General features: G+C 32.8%; 1 protein-coding gene and 2 non-coding genes across 3 annotated transcripts in view; 2 read left to right on the top strand and 1 right to left on the bottom strand.

Annotated features, from left to right (window-relative positions):
* The window catches only part of LOC129231744 (ankyrin repeat domain-containing protein 50-like), a 115,628-nt gene that overhangs the window by 30,435 nt on the left and 63,128 nt on the right, over window positions 1-22,065 (top strand). Inside the window, exon 2 of the mRNA XM_054866104.1 lies at window positions 14,331-14,452. Coding sequence (XP_054722079.1) covers window positions 14,331-14,452 — 122 coding nt within the window. The remainder of the gene's footprint in view (window positions 1-14,330; window positions 14,453-22,065) is intronic.
* Window positions 3,976-4,049, top strand: Trnak-uuu (transfer RNA lysine (anticodon UUU)). The gene has a single exon. It is a non-coding gene; the product is annotated as a tRNA-Lys (tRNA).
* On the bottom strand, window positions 4,805-4,877 carry Trnak-uuu (transfer RNA lysine (anticodon UUU)). Its single transcript has one exon. It is a non-coding gene; the product is annotated as a tRNA-Lys (tRNA).

The raw sequence follows: 22,065 nt of genomic DNA, 5'->3' as shown, positions 1-22,065 counted from the left end.
ATGCTAAAAATGCAATTTCAAGTCATCATTGGTGATGTTTGGGGAAGGGGTAGGATATTCGGGAGCTCTTTCAGCTTTGATAAGGTAGTTCTTTAAAACGTCTAAATACTTACTCGCACTTTTTTTAGAAAATTTTGTGATTTCAAAGTTATTAATTTATGTTTATTTATTTATTCCATATGCGATGATTAGTTATTTGTTTGAGGGTCGAATTTCATTCGGTATGCTCTTAGGGGTTTAGAAAATGAAATTAAATGCTAATTTTGTATTTATGGCAATCTGTGTCCTTTATTTTTGACTCTTTAAGACGGGATATTACATTCTACTAAATTAACATCAAAAAACCAGAAACATGAAGTAAATATACGGTAACACATTCACAGTGGTTGAAAATTATTTTGCTTTCTGGTTATTTATTTAAGTAAATTTCATTAAATGATGCTAATTATTTATTCAATAGTTTATTTTTTACTGTTTTTTGTTCTCGGGAATCGATGAAATAAAGTCAGTACGTTTGACGGCTTAATGGGGTATGATATGAAAATAAGACTTTCGACCTTAGACCCTCTCCTTGTGTGTTTTCAATAATTTTAATGCTCATTAAAATGCTTGAAAAGCGGATATCGGAAGTAGACGCATTTTGAGATTATGCCCAATGAGTAGATGCCCTATGTGTCAGTCGGAATTTTATTATGTGACTTTTTTTTATTAATCTTTCAGAAACCTGAAAAGCAGAGCTATATCACATGTGTTATAGACCCATAGACCTTTTTTAAGGAGAGACAAAAAGTGGATCCCAGATTCTGATTAGAATTGTTAGGAATGTTTTTTGTTGCTCCAAAAATAACCTTTGAAAAATTGAGTGCATTAGGTACTATGTACCTATGGATGTTTCATGAGGATGTCGTCAAAAAGCAGATCTCCAATATTATTTTAATTGGGTTATGTAATCCAACCCTTTTTATTGCTCCCTAAGCTACCTGAAAACAATTCTTTCTGGTGAAATATCTCCTCTGTTCCAGCTAAAATAGTCCCAAATATATCCTCCTTTTATCATCCAATTTTTCTCAAATTCAACCTCAGAGTGCCATTTCTGGTGACAATTCAAAGAGGCCATTACTAGCTTGTAAACTGCCGGTATCTTTTTGGAACGGTGAATTACCCTTGGGTCTTTCTTTTTGCTTGTTCCATCCTCACGCACATCATCCCTCTTTGGGGAAGATGGAGCGAAAAGGGAAAAATATATGCCCTCTCTTCCATGTATGCTTGATAACTCCATTCCTCTTGGAGATCTATGTTTGTCCTAAGCAGCCACTACTAAAGTGTACGGTTCCCTGAGCCACACAAAGGTATAGAGATTTTCTGTCTGAAGGAAGATGCATTTTCTCTCCAATGTGAATCTTTGCACTATTGACTTGTCAAAGCTTAATGGTGTGTACCTGTCTGTGCGATGATAAATGGCTTTCTGATACACAAAAGAGTGTTTTGGTTTTAATAAAACATGAATCTCACCTTTTTAAGGAATGGGGTGGCTTTTTTATGCATCACGTGTTGTGTCAATATTTCTATTGAGTTGCTTTAATGAAGTATATCGATTTTCTGTCTAGTCTAAATGTATTCAGTTTCACACATGCTTGATACGTTACACTAGGCTATTCTTATTGCAAGTTTGTTTGATTTTTAAAAAATATTTTAGTTTTTCAATAATTAACTTATTTTCTTCATTATTTATTTGGAATTTTAATGTTGGGGAAATTCTACGGAATACACAGTATGTTTCAATTGTTGCTCAAAACATCCTACCAGGGGTGCCCCCCGAACTTAAATTTTTGGGGTGGTGCAAATTCTCACTTGCCGAATGGCACTCCAAATGTCGCCGAATGATCATAATTTTGCCGAATAGAACTCCATATTTTATTGAATGATGATAATTTTGCCGAATCGTCAATCAATAGTGTATGTAATAAGGAAATTTTTGAGAAGTTACAGTGACCAGTCGTGTCTTCCCATCGGGGTGCCCCTGCACCCTACAAAGTCTCCAAATATGTTAGATCCTTGTTCCTTGAATTTTGTAACTAATTTTTAAGTCTTGTTACTTTAAAAGTTATATCATAATACGTAAATTAAACTTAAAAAAATAATTAAATTAATCATAAGCATCGCAGTAGGAAATGTGTGCTAGTATACGTGAATATTGTATGAAAGATATAATATTAAATAAAACATAAAATTGAAAAAAAAAGGCAAAATATGTCTCTGTTTTGAAATTAGTTGGATAAAGTAACGTCTTTTTCGATCGTATACAAACCCGACGAAACGCCCATAAATTACGTTTGTAAGGGAAAAAGTTCAATAGATGTGTTATGGATATGAAAAATTTGTGAATATAAATTAAAATTTTTGAGTCGTTATGAAATTTTTTTCAAATACTCCACGTTTCTAACTCCTTCAGTAGGAATATTGATAAAACCTTTGCCACCTAAAAGTATATAAACAAATACCTTTGAGCAGAGTAGTAAAAATATATACAACAACGTTGGATATGCACAAGCGAAAAATAACAAAAACAAGTGACTTTGCTTCCAAAAAAAAATGAAGAAGCACGTGTCTGCAACTTTTTGCAAATTGTACGTTTCCAATGCTGTCTATATTTTTTTTTCCTTCAGGACGTAAACCGGACGTGCGGTTTTTAATCTGATTTATATCCGAAAATAAATCATTGGAAGCCGTAAGCAAAGACGGTTCAGTACACCGCCAAATGCATTTTGAAGACTAAATTGATTTTTATTTGAACATCAGTTACATTGGTCAGTTAAAGCATATGGAAAAACTTATCGCAATGAAACACAAATTAAAATGATCTTTTCAGCAATATCGAATCATAAGATAAAGAACTAATTTCTATCATATAGCGTAATTTTCATTTCATAGCGAATTTTTCTTGGCTATTAACTATACCCTCGCGTAAGTCGAAATTTCGTTTTGTAGAAAAGTGTATGTATACGACTTTTAGATAAACACAAGCAATAATTTTAGACTTTTGTAAACATCCCTCAATTTGCTTTAGAACGTTCCTTAAGTATATGTCTATGTTTTCTTCCAAAGATCTGAATTTTTGTACTGTATTTAAAAAAAAAAAGAAAAAAAAAAACTGCATTGTTCAATATAAAATTATGTTATGATGCACAAAAGCAATGATCAGTGGGAGAGGGAGATATAAAGTGCAATATACTACCGTGGGCAGTTAAAGAGCAGTATCTGCAGAAATGAGTTTTCGCTATATCAGAAGAAACATGTTTTTAATTCCATGCAAAGTATAGGCAAATGTTGTAATTGGACGGTCTTTTTCGAGCTTTTTTTGTTTTTCTAGCGGAAACCAAATAAGCGAGCTTGTAAAATAAGACTAACGTGCAATAGATGAGAAAAATGCAAAAAAAAAAAAAAAAAGAAAGAAAGAGATGAAGTCCTTTCACGAAACCAATATTTAGTGGTCAATAACGAAGCAGATAGTTACACTTAAAGCCCTTATCCCCCCCCCCCCCTTACACCCAGCGATTTCCTTTCGAACATTTTCACATTCTGGTTACTTTAAAATTCGCGTTAGCCATTTCGCGTAAGGCGAATCACGTTGTAGCGCGAGTCGACTGTATTGCTACGGTATCGAACAAGCCGAAAAATATTTTACTGAACTTCCCCAGAGGTTCAATTCTTCAATTTAACCTTGCCTCTTTAAATTTACAAGTACGGAGAATTTGAACTTTTTCTAATAACGAGAGTAATTTGTTGTTTTGTTTTCTAATCTTGTTTAATGAAGCTTTAAATATTTTTCTTTTACTTTTTTTTTTTTTTTTTTTTGTCCATTTGACGTATAGAACGGAAACAAAACATAAACATTGTGAACCTTGTGAACCAAAATAAGAATCATTATCTGATGCTGAAATGCATTTATTCAAAGTGAAGATTGCATAGAGAAGGGCCCGGATAGCTCAGTCGGTAGAGCGTTAGGCTTTTAACCTAACGGTCCAGGGTTTCGAGTCCCTGTTCGGGCGTTAACTTTTTAAATTGCCAGTAGCGTAGGGAATACTATCGCCCCCTCCAAGTGTCATGATTTTACATTTTGTGGTGATTTTGTTTTTCTTTTTTACCTCTTGTTTTCTTTTTTCCAAACGAAACACGTTAAAAAATCTAAATTCTGAACAAGAATAATAAGAAATAAAACACCATATGGTTTGGGTGGTTTGTCTTCAGGTTTTCATCTCTGCCTAGAACGTTTCAGTTATAGATTTTTTACGTAGTGACAAGAGATTATAAAACCCCTTGATCTTGCACCCACTTCATCTTCGCGAATGTCTAAGATCCAAAATGTGCTCTGCGTATCTGCGCTATTGATGATTCTTTGAGAATTGACAACGTGACAAGTACGTGTATAACTTCGTTGTAAGTATATTTGACTGATTTGCCATCCTTCTTTTTTCGGATGAGGCTTTTTAAATTTAGAATTTTCTCAAACATTATAGCTAAAGTAATTGCTGTTAAATTAGAAGAATTTTCTTTTCCTCTGTATTAACTACATTTATTGTAAAAATTCTGAGGCATATGTTACTGGTGTTTAAAAAGTTAGATACATGCATTAACGATTTTTTTTACATTCTTTTCGCATTTCAAAGTGAACTTTCACTTCATTGGATTTCAGCGTTAATAAATTTATGCCGTCCGAAGTGAAAGATTGAAATGTGTGGAACACTAGTGAGAATTGTGAAGTGCTGAAACAGTTTGGATATCAAGAAAAGTCAAAAAGATTACCCGCCCGAACAGGGACTCGAACCCTGGACCGTTAGGTTAAAAGCCTAACGCTCTACCGACTGAGCTATCCGGGCTTGATATGCGGAGCTAAAATGATAGTTAAACGTGCTCTCTCTTCTCTTCTCTCTTTTATTCAGGAGATTATATTAATGTTTTTTTGTAATTGTTTCTCGCCCTCGAAAAATGTGTGGGTGGGGGGGGGGAGATATAAGTAATTATTTTAGCTAGCAACACCTTTTATCGTATGGTACCATTCGTAGTCCTGGTGATAGAACTTTTATAGACAGAAATGCTCTTTTATGACAGAATCCTGCATAAACTTAATGAAATAAAAATTGATTTGATTCTTATGTTGAAGTATAAAAGGGAGAGAAGACGCTCGTTCAAAAATTGACGCAGTCCATTTGCGTGCCCTTTCAAATAGCATTATTTTCATTGCAGTTTTATATCCAATATGATAATATACTGTATTATACTGTATCATCAAAGTTAAGCAAAATTATGCATCAAAACGTTTTGTTCTTTGGTTCTTTTTAAAAGGATGTCATGAAATTCATTAGTAGAATTTTTTTAAATTATTTTTTGACTTCATTTAAATTTAATTAAAATCCCACTATTCGTGAATTTTGTTTACCAAGGCATTTATGTAGAACTTTGTTCAAGTAAGCGATTTACTATTATTAGGTATTGTGCGCAATTAAACTTCCTTGGGTGTTCTACGTATCCCTAATTTATATTGTCACACATTTGAAACATATTTTATTTTTAATATTAATTAAATTTTATTTGCTATGGAAGGGGAAGGCAAGAAAGTAGTGCGCATGCACAAAACTGCAAGTTAGCTAAAAGATATGTTAACTATGTGTCCGTCTACTGATGCTGTGTATTTGATATTAAACTAAAAAGAAATTTGAATTTGTTGTTTTTGTATGACAGCTTTTTTTTTTTTTTTTTTTTAATTAAAACATTATAGCGATTTTGTTTTTTGTACTTTGAACGAACGACTTTTAAAATATGCCGCTAAAAGTAGAAATATTGGTCAGAACATTTTTCATTCGTTTCAGTTTCGGAGGGTTTAAATGTTTTTAAAACTATTAAACATTACTTTTTCAATGAAAGTTAATACAAGTTTTGAAGATAAAAAAAATTAATACAATTTACCTCTGGCGCCATCTATGATGCATCTCTAACAACTCATTAAAATTTTTTCTAATTAACTTTGTTTATTATGTTATTTATATTTTACTAATAGCATTAAAATTATGCTATTCTAAAAGTTATTTGAATGTGTTACGAACAAACGTTTTTTATGCATAGATATGTGTGTTTTCGTTATATTTGAAGCGTATAACACATAAATTTATGGAATTGATGCACTAATTTGAATGCAAAAATAAAAAGTTCCCCTTTGTGCGATTGACTCAAATCATAAAAACGACGTTAAAAATGCAATAACAGCAATAATATTTACAGACATGTGTTTCAGGGTTACAAGGAATCTCTCTTTCAATACAAAAATAATTAGCTTAGTAAAAAGAGACATTTGACAAAAAAAACTCCTTGTCTTTTCAGCCGTAAGCTCATTTTTGTATTGTAAAATGATTCTTTGTAAGTTCGAAGCACATATTTGCAACTATTATTGCTATTATTGCTCATGTGTTATCAAGATTTGAACCTTAGCGCAAAAAGTCTAGCATTGTATTTTTTCTTCTATCGAAATCAAATATCTCAAAGAGAGCCGCAGTATAGGCAACGTCTTGTGCTTGGAGTGGCATCTCTTCAGCGACGCACAAACCCTCATGCCTTTCCGCAAATGCTCAACTAATTGAGATGACAACATTGCTTACGTGTGCATTTAGGTTGCTGAAATTGGTTATGTTTTCGTGCAATAAGACAATAACTGCATTGCACAAGGCTTGCATTTTGGGTGATTAATTTCAACCCCTAAAAATTCAACTGACTCAACGACTAGCTTGGTAACTGTAGTGGGAACTCGATGACTAGCTTGGTGACTGTAAGAAAATTTCACACAGCGGCGGGAGGGGGAGGGGGACGGGGGGGGGTTGCAACGGCCGTCTCTCTCTCAAAAAGGTTTGAAATCTTGGAAATTTTCAGATGGACGCCATCGAACCTCACCTCGTCCGAGTGGTGGGAATAACTTTTTCTTTTTCTTTCTTTTTTTTTTTTTTGTAGGTATCTACAACTATTTTAATGTCACTACTACAAATGTCACTACTACAACAGCTTTTTTTTTAAATGTAGCAGCTACAAACTACTATTGAAATGTAGTCGCTATTTTGCTTCTTTTTAAAAAATAAATAAATAAAAAGCATACACACACCCCATTTGAGGATTGAACAAAAAAATTCGAAAAGTGGTTTATACTAATAAATTAGATCATTTGAACTCTCAATTGTACATGCATATTGAGCACAAAAACTGTAAAAAGAGACCTTTATTGTTACAATGAAGCAAAGTACCATTGAGGATCGAAATGAAGATTGAAAGAAGCACTCAAATCCTCAAAAAAAAAAATAAATAAATAAATAAAAAAAAAGGATTTGAGTTAGATAATCGGTAGTCTGAGGGGAAAAAATCTTTTTTTTTTAAACTCAAAACAATTTTAACTTTTACATAAACTATTTTAATCAAATATGTTATTTAAAATAAAAAAGAAATTTACTGGCTTACTTGCTTAAATTTATTATATATATTTTTTTTTGTTTTTGCTTTCATAAGCAGCTAGATGTAAATCGTTAGTCATTCGCACCCCCCCCCCCCCCCAAAAAAAAAACTGGTCTGCTTCTGTCATTGATGTCATGGAGTATGTTTAGGATGCTTTTTTGGAGGAGACATATTGCTGTTCTCTATCCTTCACCTCAAACTCTTACCATGCTTCCAAATTCCTAGCAAGATCAATAACTTTCTCTTCCCGGGGGCCTCATAGATTACATTATTGACAGATCATGTTGCTGATCATATTGAAGACACTTTTCCCAGTTCCAAACAGAAACGTTCCGTATGCTTTATGCGTGTAAAATAACATAAATTTTTAAAACGCAGTAGTTTTTTTTTTATTTTTGTGTTATTTTATACCTTAATGCCCCTGTTATAGTGCCTAGAAAGAGTAGTGTGCCGATCGGCGGGGAAAAAGTGAGGTCAGATCTGAGGAAAATCCAGGTGGCGCTGCACTCGAGTAGTACGTTATGCTCCTCAATCAGACTCGTTTTAAATCAGCGATTGCATGCTGATTTCGCAGTTTAAAAACCCCGTTTTTCGGATTAAACTTATTTCTGCGCAAAAGACAAATTCTGTAATAAGTGCTAATTGTTACGTTCGTTTATTTTTTGAAGCATATAAAATTACCTTATTACCTTATTACAAAACTACCTTACTTCAATGAAAATAGTAGACTATAAGGGCCCATTCATTAAATACGTAAGGGTCCCAAGGGGGAGGGGGGTTGGAAAAGCCTCTACGTACCCTTACTGGGGGGGAGGGTCAAACTCATTCTTACATAATATTTTCCAAGTCGATATTTCACATTAGACATTGCGCGGTCAAGTGATTTGGCAGAGATTATGTTCCATTTGCGTCTGGAAGGTAAGAAACGTGTTAGGATAAGATGTTTTTTTATTTGTTTTACAAAGAATTTATAGTGTAAAATATAATAAAGGAGTCGCATTGCGTACGGCATGTTTTATTTGTAATTAATATTACATCAAAAAAAAAGTCGAAAAAACATTCAGTTTAGATTCTTTTCAGTAACTATTTCTTTACGCAAAAGGTTTAATTTCATAATGTGAATTTAATAACGATTCCAGTGATGTAACGATTCAAGATTTGTTATTTTATCATTTTGAAAAACGAAATGGAATCTTACATAAGAATGGGGGGGGGGGGGGGTGAAAATTCTTACGTACCCTTACATGGGGGAGGGAGGGTCAAAAATTGCCAAAATCATCCTTACGTAATTAATGAATGGCCCCTAAGTATTCAATAACAGCGCGTCTCTTATTTCTCTACTAATAATAAAGCCGAGTCTCTCTGTCTGGATTTCTGTCCAGAATTCTGTCTGGATCCCTGTGACGCGCACAGCGCCTGTACCGTTCGGCCGATTTTCATGAAATTTAGTACAAAGTTAGTTTGTAGCATGGGGTTAGTTTGGCACCTCGAAGCGAATTTTCGAAAATTCGATTTTATTCTTTTTTTATTTTTAAATTTTAAAAACAGTTTCCGAAGCAGAATTATCATAAGATGGACGAGTAAATTACGAAATTATCCTGACGTGGAATCGTAACATGGGAAGAGCGAATGAACATAGCCAATTGGCGAGAAATTCATCATCCATTATTTGTAAATATACAGGCTAATCAAATGACCTTTTAATTGTCTCCTTCGGACAAAGTCGTTCGGGTACCGCTAGTTACAAAATAAAACTGCTTCTAAATTCTTGAAGCTAATTAAAATTATCAGGGCTTCTCAGTCTGAGTCGAAGAACAGGATAATCTACTTTTACACCTTTGACCAAAATAGTAGCATTGATTTGTAAATTTTCTTCTACTTCAATAATGATCTTTTTATCGTCAATATTATTTTCCACATAATTTTCATTATATACAAAAACTACAATATTTGGAGATTTTTTAAATTTCATACAAACCCAATATTCGTTAGGCAAATTAATATGAACAATTTCATCTATAATAGATTTATACGTGGTTATTTCAGTTTCATCTGCGGAAAGATCAAGTTTTATTTTTTTCAAACAGGGAACATTTTTCTTAACTGCATAATTCCTGATGGACCTTTGCTTTGGTATTTTTTTAGTAAAGTATGTTGGCAGATTTGGGAAAATTGTCGTAATTGCCTCGTCTTTTAAAAAAAGTTTTCCCCGGGGAACCAAAACTTCCTCACCATTTATAATATGCTCATTATGCCTTTCAATAAAATGTTTTTCGAAATGCAGAGCACAAATTGAGCAATATTTATCAAAAACTTTATCTAACCTGGGAATTAACGAGTTCCACTTCTTTAGTTTTTCTTCATCTGCTGGAGCTTTAAAAAGCGAAACTTTTTCTTTGCATGTTTTGTATCCACTTTTGCACCCTGGTACGAAACAAGATGAAGCTTTACTTCTTCTAATATTAAACTTTGATGCCTCCATTAAAAGCCTTAAACGCTGTTTCATGAAATATTCACGAAATAAAGGTAAAAAAGAGAAACGCGGAACTAAATTGTAACAAAATCCCGCGTCTACTAATGTAAACACCGCGAAATTGAACGTACACCTCGACCGCACTGCCCTCTAGCGGTTTTCATACATTTTGTTTTCAAGAATCGAAGGGGAAAAAGCGCCGATCGGCACACTATTCTTTCTAGGCACTATACCCCTGTTTGGTCAAAGTCAAGATGTAACTGTTTGGAGTCATCTTTAAACGTTATTTTCCCTTAATTTTTGTAAACCAGTTTATATGGATTGCAAATAAAAAAGAAAAAAAAATGCCGAAAGAGACAAACTTGGACATTCTCGGCAGTAGTGAATATGTTTCCTCACAAATTATTTGACATTCAGTGAAACTTTAAGAAGACTACGATCCGGTGCTGTGAAATATCAGAATAAATAAATCATTGGGAAATAATTAACAAAAAATGTTGAGCGAAAATCGGAGGTTCATTTATAGTGATTTTTTTTTTTTTATTAACTTTGTTTGCTTTTTCAGCGCACTACCGTTGAATGGAATAACCTGGTGCCAACATGGGGTGAGATTGTGCCATCATCATACGTGCCAATATCAATACTAAGCGGTTAAATTAAGTTAAGCGAAAGATAAGGCAGAATGCAGCAGATTTCAACAGTTCAATCTGTTATAATAACAGAATCTTATCTCTTTTAGTAGTGCCACCATCTATGTGTACACAATTTCATCCCTGCTGCCACAAAATCACCTCATTTTGAACGTACTTAAAAAAAAAGACAAAAATAATTAACATAAATTGGGGGTTCATTTTTCGCGTTCTTGCGTTGATCACCTCCAGGCAGGTATTTTTGCTTTACAGCCGAAACATATCTAGCCTAAAGAACATATTTTACATAATTATTTCGCAAGGCGATGCAAAAGATATTCATTTCACCCAAAAGAACATCAAAATCCAATTCCACGCCTTTCTGGTCCTATCAGGAAAAAAAGACTGCATGAAATAAACGGTAATCCAAAATTACAATCTAAATTGGTTCCGCTTGATACGATGCTGTCCAAACATGCCCTTAAAATAGTCGAAGTGGTTGGGAATTAATCATGTCAAGCATGCTACACCCGAACGATAACAGTGATTCTGGTGTACTCATTCGTTGTAGGAGGATATTGAAGCGATGCAATTATTTTAATAACTTTTCTTATGCGATCGTATAAATTATAAACTAAGTTTCAGCCTGATTTCCCTCAAAAGTTAAAGATAAAAAATAAATTAAAACATGAAAGGATCTTTTTTGTCACTGAATTTGGTACTAAACGGCAAAATGAAGCAGGATAAAAATTAACAAAAACTTTTTGTTTTCAAACAAAATTTTCAGTTCCGAAGGAAGTTTTGTCAAAAGTCGCCGCAAAGTGACTTGGTCACAAAAAACTGCTCATATGTTATTTTTTAAAGTGTTTTCATTGAAATGTGGGCAAAAAACTTTGAAGTAAAAATACCAATGTAATATACCTCACATCACGAGTGAACAAACCAACGTGCTTGTAACAAAAATTACAATAATATTGCTTATTCATATTTCATGGTTACAATTAACTCCTTTATAAATGCACTGTGAACTTCGGGTTGTAAATGATTTGAGTGAAAACTTAAATGTCAAAAGAGCGTGCATTGATAAAGGGGATTCCTTGTAATTCCGAAATGAATACATGATGCAACTCATGCTCTCTATCTATCCGTATATTATATATATATAGAACCCATCCTAAATTTTTAATGACAGTTGAGGAAATCATTTAAAGTTACTTTAAAACAAGTTACAAATAATTTTTGATGCATTTTTGTAACATTAAAAAAAAGAAAACTGTTGAAATTGAATGCAAATTTTTAAGTTAAAATTCACGCAGTCTTGATATTTTTGAATGTGTTTTTACAAAGCCTTCATTTTCTCGAATCTATTAGTATGTTAGTACATCTTTAACCACTTGATTCTAACCACAATTATTTGGTAATGAACTTTATTGTGGGAAACAAGATTTGTGTTATTACCCGCTTTTTAAAGTCCTGGGAATGTCATTTAATCCCTTAAAAAGCTGCTTTTATGGCTTATAAAAGTAACTCTTCTTCTGAATCTCTACCGTTTTCTAACTCTCCTATATGTTCCCATAAGTTTTGATTCCTGCCTAGCATTTCTCTTCGTCATTTTGACGATCGTGTATTCATGCCAAAGTATCCTATATGTCTGGATTTTATTTCCTGATATGATTTAATGTTTGCCGCTAATCTTTCAACTCAGAATAATCGATTTCACTTCTCTACAGCCCCACCGAACTCCAAGACGGGAAGGCATTAAAGTGCTCTTGATTTATTATCCATCAAATCCCATAGCTGAAGCAAACGTCGAGCAGGCACAGTAAACAAGTTGATGTGGTTGTATCACAATCTTATCCTCCATAGAGTTTTACTGCATTAAAAGACCATGTAACATTATTCTTCCTTAGTGGTCGAGGGAAACTTAGTTCGAAATTAAGCGCAAGTTTTAAGACTTGTCTAAAATGACATGACAGATGAGAGTAATTAAACGGTGGCTTTTATCTTTTAACACAAACAGACTGGGTCTTTGTCGTGCTGCTATCAACTGCAATTAAAACTGTGAACAGAATAAATGAGTTATTTTGTTGATTATGTTTACATAAGTGATGCGTTGTTACTGAAGTTTGCGTAAGTGAAATTATTTTTCTTTACTTGCAATAGTTAGATAGTAGCTAATAACTTCATCAAACATTGTACGCAGCTAAGTGCCGAAGTTACTTTCAGCTTGGAAAGCTTGGGCTTTTTTTTTTTTTTAAGGACAAAATAATTTAGTGCAAAATCGATTTTTGGACAAAATGATTTGGTATTTAGTTTTGAAGAAATATGTTTATCAGGCACGATTGAACATATGTTCAGAAGTTAACTGGCCGAACGGATTGTCTGAATGTCATAAATGTCAGGTAATGTTCTTCCTTGCCCATATCAAGAGATATGTGGCTTTTATTCTTTAACAACGGCAATTAATATGCTAAAACAACATCAAATGTAAGTTTTAATATACTTTTCTACTGATTGTGAAATCTGGAAGGTCTTACAGTGTGTACATAAAAAGGAGCCCTGAAAGTTACAAAATCCAAAAAGCACTGTCCAAACGAATGATTACTCTTTATGTGAATCAGTTTTTGTTGAAAGGACGTTAGTAATCTTACCAACAGTGTTGACTTACGCCCTTTTAACAGAAAGCGATTCATGTATAATCAACAGTTGTCAATTTTCTGTTTTTTTTTTCTTCCTCAGTGCGTTAGGTTGGGTAGCTTGGAGTAAAATGGGTCATTTTTGACCTATTTTCACATCAGAAGGTATATAGCAACAAAATCGTCATTTTGTTTCATGTTTGACTTTAATTATAGTTTGACAAAATATATAGATTCATCCTGAACATATTGATGTAATTCAACTACATTTTAAAATTTTAAATGAACAACGATTAGTCACAATGGTTTTGACCCATTTTATTTCATGATAAAGTAAAATAGGGCATCAATCATGCAAAAATGTTATTATAGAATATTGGCGAACCTGCCTTTTAAGGAAGTAACTACTCTAAACAGACACAAAAGTTTTCTTTTAAGCAAACTAATTTTCATATTTTAGAAATCTATTGTTGGCTCTGATTCCAAATCGGATTTTCTAATGCTTCTAGGATATCAGCCTTTTTCGCTATGTCAAAGTTCTCTTTTTAAGCAAAGATATAAAAATTTGCTATTCTTGACCTTGTTAAATACTGTTTTTGTGTTTCCTCACTATCAACGGCTGTGGTCTGTCCCACAAGTGTAGTTCTAGACTTTTTGTACTCTATGAGAAAACAAATTTTCGATTAAAAAAAAAATCCCGACATTTTGAGCATTTGGCCTGTATGTGGTTCTTTTTAGTTATCTGGTTTAGTTGAAGAGGAAGAAAGGGGAGGGGGAGCGACATCCCTCATTCAGTTCTTTCATTACTAAGCAATCCCAAAAGGATACGCAAGTAGTTACACTAATTCTTCGATGCATGTGTACAATAATTCGGGAAACACATCAAATGAAGCAATTAGGAAAAGTAAAAAACTGTATGCAGTAGGCAATATTTAGACAGAACTTCAAATTTAATTTTAGTCAGAGACAAAGATGAATCCTCCTTCCCGTGGTTTGCCAACTCTTGTGCTTCATTTTCTGATAAATGATTGTAATATTGTATATCATTTTACTCATCATTAAAGATAACAAACGTTTAATTTTGACCTTTTTTTCCCCTTTCAGCCGCTCGACAAGGCCATGCTCGAATTGTAGAATTGCTATTAAAAGCTGGAGCGGATCCAGATCATGCTGATAGTGATGGTTGGACGCCATTACGGTCATCTGCTTGGGCTGGTCACACAGAAGTAAGCTTCATTATTTTCTTTTGCCAAATTCTTAAGACGTGTTTTATTTCCTTTGACTTCAATATTGATTCACTCTTACAAGCAATATTCCAAGAATTGCTCTTGGAATTCGAAACAGGAGAGAAAGTTTCAAAATATTTTTTGTAATTGAAGTACGTTCTAGTATTTCTGTTAAAAACACAAGGCGTTTGAGTTAAAGCTTTCAAAACGTCTGAGAGGGGTAGAGGACGCAATGACGATGGGAAACATACATTTCAGGGTCGGATATAACTCTTTCATGCATTAGAAGGCATTGTGCGAAATTTCGGAAGCATCCAATTTTCTCTTTTGGGTAATTAATGCTTCGAAACTGCTTATTTATAAAGATAAAATTAACGTGGTTAAAGCACAAAACTTGCAAAAATGTTGCATGCGTATGATTTTTACGAACGGGTAACTATTTTTTCAATGCAGAAAAAGTCTTGACCTTGCGACGCTAAGCAGAAATCACCAAAGAAGCTTTATTGCATTCGAGATGTTTATTTAATTGCATTTGAGGCAGTGAGGAGCAAAGGGACAATTTTTAGTTTTGAGTAAAAGACGTTTAAAGATAAAGTCTTAGGCATAGATAAAGTCTTTCATTGCAAAGTTTTTCTTAATCATGCAGCACCTACCTACCAGGGCTACTAGTACTATTTCTTGCCCCAAGACAGAGATGTTCACCTACTATTTGTACTTATTTGGCTATCTCCAAATTTTTAATTTTGTCACTTACATCCCTTTGCTTTTCACTGCCTCATTTGTAGTATTTAACAGAAATACATCGAATGCATCAAATTATATTCTTCTATGCTTTCAGTATCGAATGGAATACTGAATGCACTTCTGAAGATACGAACTTGAAACAGTGAAACGTTTATTTCGTTTCGCCCGAAAATTTGACATTAAACTGCAATGGAAAATTTACAACATTTAAGATCAAAGCTTTATTCTTCCTAATTTATCCGTAACAATTTAAACTCTCAGAAAACGAATACAATTTCTCTCTTTTATGCCATCAGCCACAAAATTGTATTCATTGTTTCCGAAACACTTCCGAAATAAACCAGAATTAGTGCCCGATTGCTCAAAATAATATTCCTTACTTAAGTAGAGCCTTCTAAATAATGTCTCCCTCTTCGATGGAGCCCATACATATGACGAAGCCAAGCGAAACCCTCAAATTAGCCTTGAATCAAATGTTCTGGAAGGGAATCACTTTTACGAATAAAATCGCAAATGATTTCTGCATTTGAGTTTGCTCAGGAGGCATAACATTTAAAAAAATATATTTCTCACGAACGCTTTCTCTGTTTTATTGATGTAAAAATTCCCTAATTCTTTCAGTTCATTTGGATTATGTAAAAATTTAATGCAATTAAATGGCGTAAATCATCGTTATAATGCATCTTGATTTGTTGGTATTCAAATAATTAAAAGTTATTTCTTCTACTTCGAAGCTGAGCGGCTCGTTCTTATTTGTGTTTTTAAAATTGCATTTAAATAATAAAATAATAATCAGATTTTATTTGAAGTAATACTTTTTAATAATCGGCTGCTTAAACGTAGGTTTTCCTGGTAAACTCGATGTAAAAAGCTTTATTTCTAGTTCTGTGTTTTGAGAATTCTTTTGGTATGTTTGAGCATGTTGTTGAGAATTTCCTTGGTATGTTTGAGCATGAAGTAGAACTTTCAAATACAGATTAATGTATGAATTAAATTTCTTTAATAATGCTAAATGAAATTCATAAAAAATGTATAAATATTTGCGCTGGCTAATGAAATTATTTTAAAGCAGGTTGTCAAAATTTTGAAAGAATGAAATTTTAGGAAAACAATTATAATCTTTTTATTGACTATATTTTTACAGAAACTACCATTATTGCTTGATTTAAAAAGATTATGAAACCTAAATAACGGTATGATCAACAAATCTTTTCGGAAAAACGAAACACAAATGATTAAAAAGATGTTTTTTTTTTTTCATTAATTTATATATTTATTATTATTATTATTGTTTAAATTTTTTTAAGAATAATAAGCTCGATTTCGAACACAACAGAAAATCGAGATCTTTTTTGAAATTCTTAAAGGTCATTCCAAGTCACAAAATATTATTAATTGAGCTGCAAGATGAATATTAATTAAACAGCAAATTAAACCGAAGCCACTATGCTAATCCACAACTTCTTGTTTAATTAAGTTTTTTAAATAAGCAAAACTATCCAAGCAATGTGAGAGAATTTTTTACTACTACAATTTTTAACTACTCGGTAAAAATTGAAATTCTATCAAAGTTGTAAAAAATTCTGATGTGGGACATGCAAGCTGTCTCTTAAGACGGCTGAATATAACAGGGACAACGAATATGTTAACTAAAGATGTATCCAAACAAAGGTCGATTAAATAGCTGATTTGTTTCTAGAAAAATGCTCTTGCTTTAAAGAAGAGATTCTTAATTGGGGATACGCGAACATTTGTAAGAGGCCGACGGGTAATGACCAAAAATTATTCAAAAATATGTGGATAGTGTTTTGTGACAAAGGTAAGTAATATCGTGTTACACTGCAATGGAAAAAAATATTGCAATGCACTTTGTTTATTAAATACTGGACTGATATTGAAAAAAATTCAAATAACAGACAGACATTGCTGAGAAGTACCATCTGGAAATTTACGATGAATTAGCTCCGCCGAAAAGGATTTTCGACTTCTTAGAGAGCAGCTATAGAAACAAGCTTAATGTTGAAGCTAATTTGTGGCTGTGTTTAACTAAGCTGGAACCAAACGTTGGTGTACTATTTGAAAAAAAAAAGAGCATATCATTTCTACTAATTGGGACTTTTTTTTTTTTTTAATTTTAAGTCTGGAGGAAAAAAGGTTTGTAATAAAACCCTCAATGAAATAAAATGTCTCGTTTTTTATTTAAACTTTAAAGATGTGATTAAACTTTGCCAGTTTGACAGTTAAAACTTTAAACCAATATAACACATTTTAATAAAATTCAAGTTTTATTATCATCATAGTTCACGATGCACATAAAGAACATGTTGGGTGAAAAAGGTTGAAAATCCCTGAATAATGAAGGAATTACAAAATCAGGTATTAATCTTTTTGGGTATGTAATCTTTGCTTTGAGAAAGAACAAAAAACTAAAATTTAAAATGAATCTGTTGATGACGATACACGTCTCTATCAAGATTTAATAAACTGAAAGTAGGTCACGCATATTTGTGATTAATAAATGATTCCCAGCTGGAAGTTATGGTTAGAACTGTAGTAAGACATCGCCCAAGTTCATTACAGATGAATTGAAGAGTTTAATCCTCCCATGTGATAGACGCACAAGCAATCGTTTTTGAGAAAATCAAACTCATATGTGTAATTAATATGTTCAAAAAAACATCTCTAAAATAATCGAATAATTTATTTTCAATAAAATAATGTCCATTAGATGTAAGACAGCTTGAATGAATAGTTTTATGGCTGTGGTTGAAGATAACTCTCCACCAAAAACGAATGGTTAATTATTTTTAACTGTAAATTATTATTTACGTTCAATTAAATGCAACTGACATTTGAAGGTATTTAAATTTAGATTTATTACAGAAACTGAAATCTAGCGAACAAATGCAAGGAAACATTTAACGCAACAACAAATAAGATACTATCTTATTTTATGATTCGATGGTGTAAAATTATGTATTCTTTGAATCTCTAAATTGAATATGTAACTTTGTTATTTCTTAAACAAAGCTTTGCATCCATTTATTGAGCTCTGAATGCATTTTTGCTTCGAAACATAATTCTTTTTCCGTTAATTTTATGAAAGTACATTCAAAAATGAACTGTCGTGGCTTAATTAAACAACTTTTAACGCAATCGGAAAAGCTTTTCTGTCTGTGTGTAAATAACACTCATAAAATTCTGGTTTATGATCCTCAAAGCTCTATTTTTTGAAATAGAAATTCGGAACTATAAACTGGTTTAATGATGTTCCAGTTTTATACAGTATCTGTAATATTTTCTTTTGAAGAAAATAAGCGCGGAAGTTGAATAATCCTCGTCAAAAACAGAAAAGCGCTCTGGTCTAGCTTTTAACATAATCCACCAATAATTGGAGCCTTTGAAGCTTTCGGTGAAACGCAATTAGCGTTGTTCTCTGCGTTGTTCACTAAGTTTGTGGCATTTCAAGTTGGAAAAATCTATTTACTGAAGCCTTATTTGTAATACATATACGTTGGGATCATATAAACACGCTGTTTTTCCTGGAGTGCTATTTGTTTCTTTTAATTGCTTTTCGATTTCTAGGGTGGAAACCCAATTATGTTTGGTTACAAATTGATTCTGGCTGTAACGTTGTAAGAGAAGTGCTTCTCTAATTTCTTTGACTAGCTAACGTCACTTGTGTAGATAGTTGAAGCGTTTGCTATTGATCAGAACGTCAGCGCATGCTGTTGGATCTCTAAAAAGGCACGCTAATTTTTAACCCTTTAATTTTGGGGTCGAGTATGGGAATTTTTCAACACATAGAACTAACTGTAAATTAGTGACGTAAATAATATGTATGTCAAGTTTTGTGAAGATTGGATCGGTAGGTTTTTTTTTGTAAATGAATGGGACATATGACTCATTACAGATACAATGTTTCAACTATTTTAAAATATCTGATTAGTTCAATATTCAATTCAAAAATGTTTTGATAATTATTGACGTTACCTATATTTAATCTTTAATTAAAATGTAATCTTGAATAGAAGCATTAGATAGCAGAAGAGATTCTGATGTGAAGATGTGTTGAAAACATTTGCAATGATTTTAAAGGATTTTTGAACTATATATATATATATATATATATATATATAATTAAGCAAACAGAATTACAAATATTAAACAAATTATAAATAACAAAAGATGATAAAAAGGAAAAATGCAAACAGCTATTAGGTAGGAATAGATAAAGAGTGAATCCAGAGCTCATCAGCCGTGGAGGATTCATTAATTATGGTCCTCCACGGCTGATGAGCTCTGGATTCACTCTTTATCTATTCCTACCTAATAGCTGTTTGCATTTTTCCTTTTTATCATCTTTTGTTATTTATAATTTGTTTAATATTTGTAATTCTGTTTGCTTAATTTTATATTTACTTTGCTTTTTAGTTTTGCTGCGTTGCGCATCTATGGGCTCTTAGTGTGGTCGTTTCAATATTTTTCACTTTTATTATTATTATATATATATATATATATATATTGTGCTAATATTAAAATTCTGATCTCTCAATAACACAGAAGAATATAATTTATAAATTATTAGCATTCGATAGCTTATAAAATAAACTTTGAACTTAAGGGACACATATAAGGCGGTGAGAAGCAAAGGGATGTAAGTGCCAAAAATTAAAAAAAAAAAATCAAGATAACCAGTACAAATGGTAGGTAAACTTCTTCTATTATATGGGGCAAAAGATTGTATTAATAGCCTTGGTAGGTGCTACTATACAGCATAATGTAGAAAAAGTTTTCAATAAAAAACCTACCTAGGATCTGAACTTTAGACACGTTTTACTCAAAACTTGAGAATGTCCACTTGCATCCCTTTGCTTCTCACTGCCTCCTATGTTTCATGGTCCATAAAAGATTAAGAGGGTAGATGGATATTTTAATTATTTTTAAATCAAAAAAAAGAACAGACTTCAAAAAACAAAGAGCAACTAAAAAGCAAAACGTAATTACATACGACTTCGTACCCAAACCTGTAAATATTATTTTACAATTCCAGTAAAAAAATCAGCTAAAATAAACACCCAATTATAAAATAAACACTGATTTTAATTACTACATAAAAACTGTTTTAAAACCTAACTAATTATATACGATCTCTTAATTTTTAATCACCTTTTGAACTCAGTGCCTCCTATAAACTACTACCTAACCCTAGGTTTAGTTTTAAAGACTAATTTCGCGTTTTGTTAAATTAGTGTTTAACTCAGGATTCGGTGGATTGTCAGTGACCTCCCATCGGGGCACCCCTGTCCGTATGTTTTTAGAGAATGAGCCAAATGGAACTCCAAGTTTTGCCGAATTACGATAATTTTGTCGAATGGGACTCCACCTTTCGCCGAATGATGATGATTTTGCCAAATCGTCAGACACAAATTGCCGAATAAGGAAATTTTTGGGAGATCACAGTGACCTCCTGGTGTTAGTTAGCAACAAACAATGCATACATTCACAGGGGTGCCCCCCTAAGTGCAAAAGCGCACCCCTCCCCTCTATCGCGGACACCCCCCCAAAAGCAAAATCCCCCAAAATAAGACCCCCCCTGAAATTTAAAAATGGCGCATTCTGCGCCATGACTCCCCCCCCCCCCCCGCTAGGTGGGCACCCCTGATATTCATCAGAACTGCAAAACTATTTGGGAAGTGGTATTGGCATCACAATAACTGAGTAACCCGTAGCAGAAGTAAACGAAACAAGAACTAATGCATCACGGTTACCGATGTTTTGGGGGAGATATACTTTCCGTGTGCTTCGAGAGAGTGCCAAAACAAAAGCTGCGGTTGAAGATAGATGATCTGAAAAGGCGATGAATTTCAGAGTTGACACAACTTGGTATCATTTATTATATCACTGCATTCGAGGGGACAGTACGCTGCTTTTAGGTTTTGTTCGCCTTCCACAAACGCTAGCCAGGAAAAAAGAAGTGCTGATGTGTCACGATTTTCAACGATAAGTTTTTTCGGAAGGGTAAAGCTTGCGTTCGGAGTATTTTTTAGTTGAAGAATGAGCAGAAGTAAAACTTTTTTTTTGGAAATAAGAAATCCGTTTTATGGAATAAAAATGTTTGTAAAGTTTGGTAAAGAAGCGATTTCTATTAGGTTGTAAATATATATTTTTGATTTATGGGTTTTGAAGTATACTGTTATGCTTTATAAATGTGCGGAATAAAACTCTTACTTTACTTTTTAAGTTTACTGTCTTTGAAACAATATTGTCTCAAGGGTTACTTCCAAAGCTTCAGAAAAAGTTCAGTTTTGTTTAACTATAATATTTTTGCAATGATATATTAGGCGATTGAAAAAAGTACTTTTTTGATTTAAAATTTTTAGCATACTTGAAACGTAATAAACGCAACTCTGAAATTTTTAATGAATGTATCAAGATTTGTGCAGACATTTTCCGCTGCATACCAACATGTGTAATTTGTAATGGGGAATAAAATGTAATTGGTTTACTATTTCTCCGGTAAGTTTGAAAAGTATTTGCAAGCAAAACAGATTTTGCACAGTGTAGCACAGTTTGTGTTTTAGGGGGAAGTACTAAAGGCATTCACAAATAAAAACATTTAAAAAATTCTTAGTTCGGAACTCAATTACAAATGTTCAATACCAGGAAACTTTCTTAATGAATGCAGTCATTTGAACTGGAAAGATATTGAATAAAAGAAATTAAAGTAAAGAAAACTTCATAAATAATGCGCAAAATTTTATTCAATGAAAACAATTAACATTCCTGCATTTTCAATTATGGCAACGATAAATGCGTCCAAAAATGCTCCTTATCTCTGTTTCTAATCAATTTACTTCCAAATTTTA

Source organism: Uloborus diversus, chromosome 10 (genome assembly GCF_026930045.1).
Source record: "Uloborus diversus isolate 005 chromosome 10, Udiv.v.3.1, whole genome shotgun sequence".
In the NCBI taxonomy this organism is placed as follows: domain Eukaryota; kingdom Metazoa; phylum Arthropoda; class Arachnida; order Araneae; family Uloboridae; genus Uloborus; species Uloborus diversus.
Note: the sequence above shows the minus strand (reverse complement) of the source record. Positions and strands in the feature narration are given on the sequence as shown.